At 38.6% G+C, this 13,610-nt stretch overlaps 1 protein-coding gene and 2 non-coding genes across 3 annotated transcripts; all 3 read right to left on the bottom strand.

The window, feature by feature from the left end:
* Positions 1-3,172: 3,172 nt before the first annotated feature.
* On the bottom strand, positions 3,173-3,244 carry TRNAD-GUC (transfer RNA aspartic acid (anticodon GUC)). The gene has a single exon. It is a non-coding gene; the product is annotated as a tRNA-Asp (tRNA).
* A 1,470-nt stretch (positions 3,245-4,714) lies between these two features.
* On the bottom strand, positions 4,715-4,821 carry LOC145151627 (small nucleolar RNA R71). The gene has a single exon (XR_013732191.1). It is a non-coding gene; the product is annotated as a small nucleolar RNA R71 (small nucleolar RNA).
* Positions 4,822-6,590: 1,769 nt separating this feature from the next.
* LOC145122493 (uncharacterized) lies at positions 6,591-7,844 on the bottom strand. The gene has a single exon (XM_079058092.1). The coding sequence runs from the start codon at positions 7,842-7,844 to the stop codon at positions 6,591-6,593; it is 1,254 nt and encodes a 417-aa protein (XP_078914218.1).
* Positions 7,845-13,610: the final 5,766 nt, after the last annotated feature.

Below are 13,610 nucleotides of genomic sequence, written 5' to 3'. Positions count from 1 at the left end.
TTCATCCCATTGAAACCCTAATTCATTCTTTGAGTGTTATAGAGCTTTGAAAGTAACTTTGTGACATTTTCGTGTGTATTCAAGAAGAAGGAGCATGCAAACCAAGCATTTATGGAGGTTGAGCTTTTAGATCCTGAGTCTTCATCAACTTTGTGGGATTTAGAAGGTATAAAGTTCTTAACTAGATGATTCATTATGATAGTTTGAGATTAGAGTTTGTTTGTGAGATGTATTTAGTCCCATGGGTTCTCCTTGTGAGTTTGATCAACTCCAGGAGTTAGATATGTAAGATCTCAGCCTCTTTGTTGTTCATGATGCATAAAAATGTCATCTTGATGGTTGTTATTGGTCCATGCATGAGTTTGAGTTCTTATTATGAGTATTGTTGGCAAAAATGGATGTTGGGTTCCATTAGACATGTTAAGGGTTAAAGTTGCCAAATTTATGTATTAGAACCCTAAAATGGAAGAGATCAAAGAGTTGGACCTTATGGATAAATGGATTAAGAACTAAATGGCTTAGGGTGGCAATCAATCCATTACACGTGCGTACTGTCGATCGGTCACGTACGCCGGGCGTACAATGCGTACACCGAGCGTACGCCTCATAATGGCTTTTTATGAGCTTTTAGTCTTTGGTTGGGATTTGGACTTTTAGGCCTTAGTTAGGTTTTTGGCCTTGGACTGTTTGAAGCATGAGTGGGCCTCATGATTTTGTTAGCAGGCAGTAAGTTGTATGAGTTAGGCCTTTATGAGCCCTGGGGACCATTATTGTGTTATTGGGCTAAGTTTGGTTAGGCGCATTATGAAGGGTAAAATGGTCTTTTACCCTAGGAGTTTAGGTTTGGGATTTAGACCCACGGTTATGGTTTATAACCTAATTTTTATTAGGGTTATTTGTTTGTGTTTAGTGTGGGATCTTCCGATTCTGTAGCCGAGCATCTACTTATTTATCAGTGGACTGAGGTGAGTTTTCTCACTGTATCAATGGGTCGAAGGCACCAAGGCCGGCCCATTATTTTTGATATAGGATCCTATCTATCTTCGTGATATTGTATGAAAGACCAGGGTGTGGCCCCTGCCATCTATATGAAAGACCAGGATCTGGCCCCTGGCACCTGTATGGAAGACCGGGATTTTTCCCTCGACAGGAATTACTTGTAGGACTATTATTTGGCCTATAGCACTAACTTATTTATGTAAATCTTGTTTAAAAATGAAAACTTTTATCATGGTTTTTGGATCGTTACACTACTGGAAGCAGAGGATATGTACTCGAGTCAAGGAAGGTCACGATGATTCCAGGAAGCTTGTAGGAAGTGGGATTTCTTTTTGGGTATGTTCTAATGGACTAAGAGATGTAGAAGGTGACATATCACGATATGTTGAGGATCAATATCAGACAGTTTCTGAGCATATCCAGTTGAAACACATTGGATGATATTATGGCGAGAGCTAGGGAGAGGGATATTGATCTGGAGATGGAGAAAAAGAGGAAGTCGGACCAGGTTCAAAGTTCAAAGGGCTTGGGAAAGAGGCCTAAGGTGTTTAATTCGAGATCGAGGGGCCAGCAGGTCCAGGGCCATTGCCGTAAGTGTGGCAAGACACACGATCGAGCTTGCAAGGTGGGTGGTTCTGGATGCTTCAAGTGTGGAAGGACGGGACATTTCAGCAGGGATTGCAGTGCCCCCACCACCACCTAGGTATCTGATCTGATTTGCTTCCATTGCCATCAGAGGTGCCATAAAAAGGCCAATTGCCCGAGTTTAGCAGCGGTAGGTGATATGTGCATATTTATTCATATATTTTGTATAAGAATATTAATACTTTTTGACTATTTTAAAGCAATTATGGAACAAAAGATGCTTAATTACGTTTAAATTATATTTTTAGTTCATAAGAAGTGCTCGGAAGCAAAAGGAAGCAGGAGAAGCTATCGGGAGCTTGGGAATCAAAGAAAGAAGAAAAGAGCCAAAAACCAAGAAGGACTCGGCGAGTTGACCCTTGACTCGACGAGTTCGCACGAACATTCTCGAAGAAGAAGAGTCCTTGCGTTTCCGTACACGGGGATTTAATGAGGGACTCGACGAGTCAGTCCCTGGACTCGACGAGTCGCCTCTAATCTATAAAAAGGGGCTTTCAGATCGATACCCGGTTTTTCTAAGAAACCCTTGGAGGAAACTACGATTAGATGACCTGCTAAGGCGCTGGAAGTCAGAGAATCGACCCTAGATCCAATTTTGAGAAGAATCAAGGCAAATTCAAGTCCATTCTTATTTATTCTTTATGTTGAACTATGTTTGAGTTACTTGACTTCGTTTTTTATCTAAGTTTTACTGTAATCATGAGCTAAAACTATTATCTTCTGTTTAGGATAGATGACTTTATGATTAAGGTATGATTTTATGGTTGGATTACTTTAATTTGGTGAATATGTTTTGTTAAGCTTGTTAAAGAACCTTATGTGTTAATTATAACTATTCTTCTGTTAATTAACCAGTATATTAAGTTGTATGACCATCTCATAATTGCTAATCTCATATGATTTATGTGAAAACATTGTTATATGCCTAGGAATAGCGAACGTGAAACTAGGGTTAATAGAGAATAGGTAAGTTAATGTGTGAGCTTGTGTGACGAACCATCAGCAAGAGGTTACTTGAACGACCAATTTAATTAACCACTACAAGTCTTACTTAACCCGAATCAATAAACTAGAAAACCTGTTAATTTAACCAACTGGTCACTGTTTGAATTGATTTGTCTTCTAAGGATTAGTAATAGAGAACGTGAACCTACTCACACTAATCGGTAGCCAATGAAAAGTTAATCCATTGCACTTGCCATAAAATCAACCATAGGAATAAGATTCAAAACCTAAACAGAAGTCTTCTTTATTATTGAATTTAGTTGATCTTTGCTTGCTTAGTTGGTAGTTTAAGTTTTAGTTAATTGTTTAAGTTTCTAGTCTTCAAAACTAGAGAAAACCTTTCCTTTTATTATTTGCTTTTTAGATAATTCTAGTAGTTAGTTTAATTTGTCGTTCCCTGTGTTCGATACCCTGCTTGCTTAATTATACCACCAATTGACAGGTACACTGCCTTTTGTGTGTTAACTTTATATTTAAAAAGTAGGATTAAAACTAGTTGGTTTTACACACATCAAGTTTTTGGCGTCGTTGCCGGGGATCGAACCCGGGTCACCCGCGTGACAGGCGGGAATACTTACCACTATACTACAAGGACCAATTTAATTAACCACTACAAGTCTTACTTAACCCAAATCAATAAACTAGAAAACCTGTTAATTTAACCAACTGGCCACTGTTTGAATTGATTTGTCTTCTAAGGATTAGTAATAGCGAACGTGAACCTAATCACACTAATCGATAGCCAATGAAAAGTTAATCCATTGCACTTGCCATAAAATCAACCATAGGAATAAAAGATTCAAAACCTAAACAGAAGTCTTCTTTATTATTGAATTTAGTTGATCTTTGCTTGCTTAGTTGGTAGTTTAAGTTTTAGTTAATTGTTTAAGTTTCTAGTCTTGCAAAACTAGCAAAAACCTTTCCTTTTATTATTTTCTTTTTAGATAATTCTAGTAGTTAGTTTAATTTGTTGTTCCCTGTGTTCGATACCCTGCTTGCTTAATTATACCACCAATTGACTGGTACACTGCCTTTTGTGTGTTAAATTTATATTTAAAAAGTAGGATTAAAACTAGTTGGTTTTACACACATCAAGTTTTTGGCGCCGTTGTAGGGGAACGGTTCTAAAATGTAATTTGATTACTAGTGTTATCGATCCTTTGTGTGAGATCCTTCTTGCACAAAGTTACTGCTTTAGTAAATTAGTTATTAAGATAAGTTTGAAATTTTTATGTTTTAGGATTTTTTTTTATTAAACTTTTTCTGTTTTAGCCTTGAACTCGCCGAGTGCACTCGAAGCTACTCGGCGAGTCCATAGCTGATTTCCAGTTTCGTTTTTAATTTATTTTTGTTCTTTTTACGCGTGTTTTCTGTTTTTCTTTGTAGTTCGCATATGACCAGAGGAGGAGGCACACCTTTGATTCCACCACTTGAAGACCCGGAAGCAACCTTGAAGAAAAACAAAGGAAAAACCGTAGGAGAAACCGCAACCTCAAAGAATTCGCCATTGAAGAATCTAAAATATGTTTTTAGTAAGAAAAAGGACAAGAAAGTGGGAGAATCCAACAACTTTTCAGAGGCGGATGAAGACCCAAACAAGGACGATATCGTATACGAATCCGAAAAAGAAGAAAGCGAATCTGAAGGAGGAAGCGACATAGAGGGCGAACTAGCTAACACCATGGATAACATCGATGAAGTTCCCATGGGAGAATGGAAGAAAAGGATGCGTGACGACACCGGCCCGGGACTTGTGCGACCCGCGATTCCCGCAACTACCACCTTTGAACTTAAGAGCCACATACTCACACAACTTAAGGAAATCCCATTCTACGGGAAGGATCATGAAGACGCATACAAGCATCTTGACGAGGTCAATGACATAGCCGACTACTTCAACGTCCCTAATGTGGCTCGCGACACTGTTTTGCTACGTATGCTACCAGTCACATTTAAGGGAGCCGCGAAAGATTGGCTGAAATCACTCCCTCCAGGATCCATCACCACATGGGCAAAGATGAAGGAAGAATTCATTGATCAATTTTGCCCTCCTTCAAAGATATCCAAGTTGAAGAAAGCCATAGCAAACTTTGAACAACAAGCTGGAGAGTCCTTATACGAGGCGTGGGAGAGATACAAAGGTTTACTAAGGAATTGCCCACATCATGATCTTAATAGCCAACAAAAAGTCTCCATTTTTTATGATGGAGTAAATGTGACAACCAGGCAACTCCTTGACTCGCAAGGACCACTCACAAAGAACCCACCCCTAGTGATAAAAGCTCTAATTGAAGAATTCTCTAAGCACTATAGAGAATATCACAACCCAAGGAATGACATGAGTCGAGCGGCGGTGAATTCTATTACTGATGATATGGCAGCAATGATGGCAAAATTGGAAAGCATGGATCGAAGAATGACTAAGATGGACCAATCCATCCATGCCATTAGAGTGGGATGTGAAAAATATAGAGGGCCTCACCTTACTAAAGACTGTGACCTTGACGAGAACGAGAACCGGAAAGTACAAGTGTGATATTCAAGTGGTGATAGGTACGATGACAATTGCGAAAACCCAAGAAGGAATGGCTCCCGTATGATGAGTGCAAAAAGGCAAAGGAGGAAAAGTACAAACAAAAAGATAAAGGCTTTTATCAAAAGGAGGAACCGGTGCAAGAAAAGAAATCAGATTTTGAAGACATGATCACGAGATTTGCAGCTGCATCCGAAAAGAGACACAATGATACCGATGTTGCAATAAAAGAACAACGAAATATGTTAAGGGAGCAACAAGGCATGATTAGAGAGCATCAAACCATGATGATAGATCAACAAGCCATGCTTAGGAATCAGCAAGCATCTATTCTGAACATTGAAAAACAACTAGGCCAACTTGCACTACAAATAAACGAGAGACAACCGGGTGGACTTCCTAGTAATACCGAAAATAATCCGAGAGGTGCACATATAAATATCATGACGACTAGGAGTGGAAAGATTATTACTCCTCTGATCCCCATTCAGAAAGAAGATCCAAAACTGGTGCAAGAGGAGGCAGAAAAGCAGAAATCCCTGAAACCAGACACGACTCGCCGAGTCGAAGACATGGACTCGACGAGTCCCCCACCTGAATTGAAAAAAGAGCCTCCTGTTAAACCTTATCAACCTCCATTACCTTTTACAGACCGGGCTAGACAAGATAAGCATGATTTTGATTATCAAAAGTTCCTGGAACACATCAAAGCCCTTCAAATTAATATGCCCTTCATCGATGCGGTTGCACAAATGCCCAAGTATGCCAAATTCTTAAAGGAACTCCTCACAAATAGAAAGAAGATGGAAGAAGTAAAGTGTAAATCTCATGCCATATTCGTTCTTTAAGAAATTAAACCTTCCAGAGCCAAGGCCAATTCGAATGGCAATACACTTAGCTAATAAAACGGTGACATTTCCAAGGGGAATATGCGAGGACCTATTGGTAAAAGTTGATAAGTTCGTGTTTCCAGCGGACTTTATAATACTAGACATGGAAGCGGATCGTCAAGTCCCGATCATACTTGGAAGACCTTTCCTCAACACCGCGAGTGCTATAGTAGATATGCGAGATTCCAAACTCACCCTTAGGGTGGGAGACGAATCAGTTACCCTTGGCTCAAAACCATCTCCAACACGTCACCATTAGACAACTCGAACAACTCTTTGGTTAATGGTTTAATAACATCAACAAAACACAAGGATGAAACATCACTAGGATATCTCATAGCATCATAAATGTTAAAACTTATTGTTTCACCATCAAACTCCATTGTTAAGCTTCCCGCATACACGTCGATCTTCGTTCTAGCCGTCTTCAAAAATGGTCTCCCAAGTAAAATTATACCCGACTTTGAGGACACTTGTTCATCTAGATCAATCACATAGAAATCCGTCGGGAAGACCAATTAGTTTACTTGCACTAGGACATCTTCCAAAACACCTCTAGGAAAGACACTTGATTTATCCACAAGAGAGATTATGACACCGGTTTCACTTAAAGGTCCAACATTCAATGATTCATACACTGAATAGGGCATGACATTAATAGAAGCACCAAGGTCAAGCATGGCACTATTAAAAGTGACATCTCCTATCTTGCAAGGGACCATAAACATTCTCGGATCTTTGCACTTGGGTGGAAGCTTCCTTTGTAAAACCGCGGATGCATTTTCATTCATCGAAATTTTCTCATTTCCCTTCAACTTCCTCTTGTTGGTACAAAGCTCTTTAAAAAACTTTGCATATCTCGGGATTTGCTTGATTGCATCAAGTAGAGGGATGTTTACTTCCACCTTTCGGAAGGTGTCCAAAATCTCTTTCTCCTCTATTTTCTTCTTCGAAGTTGCAAGTCGGCAGGGGAATGGCGGTTGAGTGGCTATGGGAGTTACTAGAGGGGTTGTCTTCTTTGGGGCTCCGGCTTGTGCATCATTCTTGACCATAGGTTCTTCAATGGGAATGACTTCTATTTCTTCCTCTTCATCCCTTGGCTTATTCTTTGAACTACTTTCCCCGTGTTGTTTGCCACTTCTCAAAGTCACCACATTGACATTTGGGTTCTTTTCGGTTTGGGCAGGGAGTTTACCACGGGACTCCAACTTGCTTATGGATGTGACTATATCTCCCATTTGTGCTTCAAGGTTGGAGATACTAGTTCTTGTCTCTTTTTGGAATTGTTGGGTGATAGTGGCTAGGGATTTGACAATGTCTTCAAGGGACATTCCGGAGCTACTTGGTTGGGATTGAGGAAGTTGTTGGTGGTGTGGAGGGTGTGGTTTGGGTTGATAATGTGGTTGTGGATGTTGGTAGTGAGGTTGTGGCGGTGGATAGGATGGTCTAACCAATGCATTTTGAGGCAATGGTCTTGGGTTGTAGCTCATGTTGGGTTTTGGCTTCCAACTTGAATTATATACATTTTGATAACCGGATGGCTTGTTGTGGTAGTTTTGGAATTCTCCCGTGGCATTTACATGTTCCACATCTTTTTGAAGAATGGGGCACATATCCGTAGGATGTCCCATTGTTGCACATATTCCACAAACCATCACTTGTGGAGTTTGTCCCATGGCTAGCTTTTGGACAACGGAGGTTAGATCTTTGATTTGAGACTCGAGGTTCGATGATCCCACTTCATTGACTTTGTGTTGTGTGTCTCTTTTCATATCTTGGCGCGGGCCAAAATGTTGAGAATTCGCGGCTATGGTGTTGAAAAGTTTTCTTGTTTGTTGTGGAGTTTTACTAAAGACATCACCACCACTTGAGGCATCAACTAGTATTCTCTCCATTGGCAACAATCCCTCATAGAAGTGTGAATGAGGAGTTGTTCCGGAATTTGGTGTTGTGGGCAACTATAGCACAAATTGTTGAACCTCTTCCAATAATCATGAAAAGTCGCATTTTGACCTTGGCGGATTCCACAAATCTCATTTCTAAAACTTGAGACTCTTGAAGCAGGATAGAACTTATCAAGAAAAGCTCTTGCTATGTCGGTCCATGAGTTGATCGACCCCGGGGGAAGAGAGAATAACCAATCCTTTGCTCTATCGGCCAATGAAAAGGGGAATGCCCTTAGCTTGATTTGGTCATCAGTTGATCCTTGTGGCTTCATGCTAGTGCAAATAATGTGGAACATCTTCAAATGCTTATGTGGGTCTTCATTCTCCAATCCATGAAAAGTTGGGAGGTGATGGACTAAACTTGACTTCAATTCCGAACCTCCTTCCAAAACCGGGTAATTGATACCGGTTGGAGTTTGTGTAACATCGGTTTCCATCATTTGCCTCAAAGTTCTTTCGGGAACTTCTCCTCCGTCCGCCATTGCAATTGGTTCAATAATGGGTGGGTTTTGTTGTAGAGGTGGTGTTTCGGGAATTTCTTGGCGAGGGTCGGGACTAGAATCGGGATCCGTATCACTTGATGAAGCGGGTTCAACCTCCGGATCCCCGTGAGGATTAGAAGTTTGACCACGTCCAATTCGCTTTTCCTTCGCCAAACGCCTTGCTTCTTTTTCAATTTCTGGGTTGTAAATCAAGTCACCTGTACGCTGAGATCTGGGCATAGAGAAACAAATTGATTAAAAATAAACCAATCCCCGGCAACGGCGCCAAAATTTGTTGGTTGTCGAGGCCAACAAAATATATACCCTAGATTTTACACACTAAAATAGTGTATAGTGGTAAAGGGATCGAATCCACGGAGATTGGTTCAATTTAAATCTCTATGTAAATCACTTGTTCAAGTACTTGTGAAACAAAAGTAAAAGTAAAATGGGGGGAGTTTAGTTCTTTTTGATTGCTTGATAGAATTAAAACTAACTAGAATGTGAATATGACAAGTAAACAAGTAAAAGATTTGATTAAATTCAATGAAGTGAAATTGGTTGATTTTAGGTACACCACATAGATGACATGGTTGACTTATCATTAGACTAAATAGAACAACACTTGTGAATTAATTTAACTTGGCTATAGCAATCCATAAGCACAAATTACCTCAACCCTTCATTGTTATTAAAATGGCTAGAGGAGCTCTTAACACATTTCCTTAATTAAAGTCACAAAATCAATGAAGCATATAATTTTGTGAAAATCAATTATCTTTAAGTTCTAAGAGTTACCAAGTCCAAAAGATAATCAAATGCTTACATTATCATTATGGAGGAAACATTTCCATGGTCGAAATGAAATGAAAACAAACATATAAACCATTTGTTGCTTACTAATTTGAGGGTCCATTACTTAACCAAGAAATTAGTCAACAAAAATAAGCATTCATTCATCTAAACTCATGATCAAAGATAAATAAACACAACAAGATGTTTAACTAGAAAACATTTCCATAAATTTCAACACAAGATAATAATAGTCTTCAAAACAGCCAATCATCCATGGGATTAAACCCTAATCAACCAAATGAAAGTTTAGCCAAGCATGGCCAAGGTAAAAGAAATACAATATAGTTTAGTGGTACCAAACATTGTTCTCGTTGCAAGATGGAAAGAAATTACACTAATCTTCAAAAATCTTCAAATCTTCCAAAGCCTTCTTGAGAGAAAATGGTGTGTGTTCTTCAAGTGATAATCCCCAACAATACCTCCAATCATCAGCAAAAATGAGCTGGTTTCCGGATTCAAAAAGGGTGTCAAAAGCCACCCACCAACCTTCCACAAATAGGGTCAACAAGTCAAAACCCGGGATCATTTCACCACAATTCACACGGACCGCGTATGGGTCCACACGGACTGCGTGGGTCACGCTGAATGTGGGACTTGGGCCATTTAAAATGCAATCTAGCCCAATCTTCTCATTCACTCTTCATCCCACATGCACAACTCTTGGTAGCCCAATTATGTTATTCCAAAGCCTCCAATGATGGTCCAATGCTTCTTTAATCCTCCTCAACTCGAGTCCTCGTCCAATAGAAAATCTAACGCGCATCCCGCCTGTACTAACACCGAGCCCAATCGCCACACTTCAAGTTTACGAACAAATTGCAAGCCCCTAATAGTCCCGCACTCCTTCCATACCTCCAACGACAAATAGTCTTCGATAAATCCTGCAAATAAGCTCAAAAGACTGGAAAGCACCTGGTAAAGGAGAAAAATAACAAAAAGAGAGAATATGCATGAAGATTAACTAAAATGAGATGGAATGTGCTAAAATAAACTATAAAAAGAAGTAAATAAAATGAAACTATCGCATATTGATGGAGAAAATTGTTTAATCACTTCCAACTTCCGCATATTGATGGAGAAAATTATCCGTATATTCACACATGGGAGGAGCGGATACAGGCAAGAATAAGTGGAGCAAGTGGAAGCGGAGCGTGGGATGATGATGAGGAGGAAGAAGAAGATTGAATGATCCTTTTTATTTTTATTTGGTTTTGTTAAAAACAATTTTTATTTGTTTGTTTTTGTTTGATTTTGTTTGGACAAGTAGTTTAGGATTTTCTTTTGGTGTGTTTTCTTTTATTACATGGTTTGTTTTAGTCTTTTCAGAACTTGGATAAAGGGTTTGCACACAAAGGGTCTCAAGAGTGATAGAAGTATCGAGTCTAGGCGAGAGAGAATGGAGTCCGAGTTTAGAGTCCGGTCAAGAATAGAGTTGGAAATCGTCTAAATACTGAAGGAAAAAATGGAAGAGTCTCAAGTGATCAGTTTCCAAACACATCAGAATCAACTATGGAGCAGAATATAAAATTTTCCACCCAGCGATGGACTCGCCGAGTGCACTTACTGACTCGACGAGTCTCAGTGTAATTTCATGGATTCTGCCTTTTCGCGCTACAACTCGGCGAGTCACATACCGCACTCGACGAGTTGATACATATTTCGCCTCTCAAGCTGATGGTTTGATGATTATTTCGCACGAAAATTGGCTACACTTATAAAGATCAATTCCTGAAGATTTCCGAGAGTCTTTCATGTTTTTTTAGAGCTATGAACCATACGAGATATGACGCCCAAGGGATGGATGAGCTGTTCCCATGCCAAAGTTAGCTGAAGATGGAGCTCAAAAGAAGAAATATCAACCTCGCCACTACTATCCCAGGGGAGTTTGTTCCAATTCCCTCTTTGCTTTTGTGTTTTTCTTTATCATGCATAGCATGCAATGGGGACATTGCATGAATTAAGTGTGGGGTAGGGGGTTGGTTACATTAGATAACTTAGGATCTTAATTTAGGCTTAATTTTAATTTTTTTTTGTATTAATATTGCTAGGATTAATTTAGAAAATTTTGGTAAAGCAATTAGGATCCATGCTAGTATTATGACTCTATGAGGACCCAAATGTTTAGTTAAGCCAATATATGTTATAGTGTATTTGTGGCCTCCCTTATTCTAGTGAAATCATGGGACAAAAACACAACCTCGCTTAGTTTGAGGGTCGCAATATGTTTAGCAACGTGTACCAGAAATCTATCCAGGAAGGTTTGTATCTTAACCAATAAGGGTTGAAGTTAAGCACCCCTGCTTAAGCATGTAGGATTTGAGTGAAAAAAAAAAGAGAAAAAAAAGTGAGATATACATGTAAAAAAAGAGAGAGAGAAATTATCAAAAAGTTGAAGAATTTTTGGAGCTATCAAGTTTAAAGTTTGAAGATCAAAGATCAAAAATTCTGAAGAAATTCAAAAGTCGAAGATACCAAAAATTACACAAAAAAGTGATGAATTCAAAGTACAAATTGAAGATCAAATATCAAAGAAAGTGAAGAATTTAAGAGCTCCATTATGGTATCTAAAAGTTGTAATTCTCTAGATTATGTATGCTTGTGTAGCTTTACAAAAATACCTTGAGGTTAAGAAAGTTTTCTAAGGATTGATTCGGAGGGATGCATAAAATGAGCATTGTTCAAAAGAAGTGGGCAAGTGTTTCTGAGGATTGTGAGTATTTAGAGTATGGGGGTTCCTTAGGAAAAATTTTAGACACATATGCATGCATTGAGGTCTTGGCACAATGGCTGGGTTTGATTAGTATTGTTTTATGTGATTTTAGTATGTTTAAAATTCAGTTTTGCTTGGGGGCAAGCAAAAGTCAAGTGTGGGGTAATTTGATATGTGCATATTTAGTCATATATTTTGTATAAGAATATTAATACTTTTTGACTATTTTAATGCAATTATGGAACAAAAGATGCTTAATAACGTTTAAATTATATTTTCAGTTCATAAGAAGTGCTCGGAAGCAAAAGGAAACAGGAGAAGCTCTCGGGAGCTTGGGAATCAAAGAAAGAAGAAAAGAGCCAAAAACCAAGAAGGACTCGGCGAGTTGACCCTTCACTCGACGAGTTCGCACGAACATTATCGAAGCAGAAGAGTCCTTGCATTGTCGTACACGAGGATTTAATGAGGGACTCGACGAGTCGCCTCTAATCTATAAAAAGGGGCTTTCAGATCGATACCCGGTTTTTCTAAGAAACCCTTGGAGGAAACTACGATTAGATGACCTGCTAAGGCGCTGGAAGTCAGAGAATCGACCCTAGATCCAATTTTGAAAAGAATCAAGGCAAATTCAAGTCCATTCTTATTTATTCTTTATGTTGAACTATGTTTGAGTTACTTGACTTCGTTTTTTATCTTAGTTTTACTGTAATCATGAGCTAAAACTATTATCTTCTGTTTAGGATAGATGACTTTATGATTATGGTATGATTTTATGGTTGGATTACTTTAATTTGGTGAATATGTTTTGTTAAGCTTGTTAAAGAACCTTATGTGTTAATTATAACTATTCTTCTGTTAATTAACCAGTATATTAAGTTGTATGACCATCTCTTAATTGCTAATCTCATATGATTTATGTGAAAACATTGTTATATGCCTAGGAATAGCGAACGTGAAACTAGGGTTAATAGAGAATAGGTAAGTTAATGTGTGAGCTTGTGTGACGAACCATCAGCAAGAGGTTACTTGAACGAACAATTTAATTAACCACTACAAGTCTTACTTAACCCGAATCAATAAACTAGAAAACCTGTTAATTTAACCAACTGGCCACTGTTTGAATTGATTTGTCTTCTAAGGATTAGTAATAGAGAACGTGAACCTACTCACACTAATCGGTAGCCAATGAAAAGTTAATCCATTGCACTTGCCATAAAATCAACCATAGGAATAAAAGATTCAAAACCTAAACAGAAGTCTTCTTTATTATTGAATTTAGTTGATCTTTGCTTGCTTAGTTGGTAGTTTAAGTTTTAGTTAATTGTTTAAGTTTCTAGTCTTGCAAAACTAGAGGAAACCTTTTCTTTTATTATTTGCTTTTTAGATAATTCTAGTAGTTAGTTTAATTTGCCGTTTTCTGTGTTCGATACCCTGCTTGCTTAATTATACCACCAATTGACAGGTACACTGCCTTTTGTGTGTTAAATTTATATTTAAAAAGTAGAATTAAAACTAGTTGGTTTTACACACATCAGTAGGACCAGT

This window comes from Lactuca virosa, chromosome 1, assembly GCF_052849685.1.
Source record: "Lactuca virosa cultivar CGN04683 chromosome 1, Lactuca_virosa_CGN04683_v6, whole genome shotgun sequence".
Lineage (NCBI taxonomy): Eukaryota > Viridiplantae > Streptophyta > Magnoliopsida > Asterales > Asteraceae > Lactuca > Lactuca virosa.
This window is presented reverse-complemented; position numbering and strand designations above follow the sequence as displayed.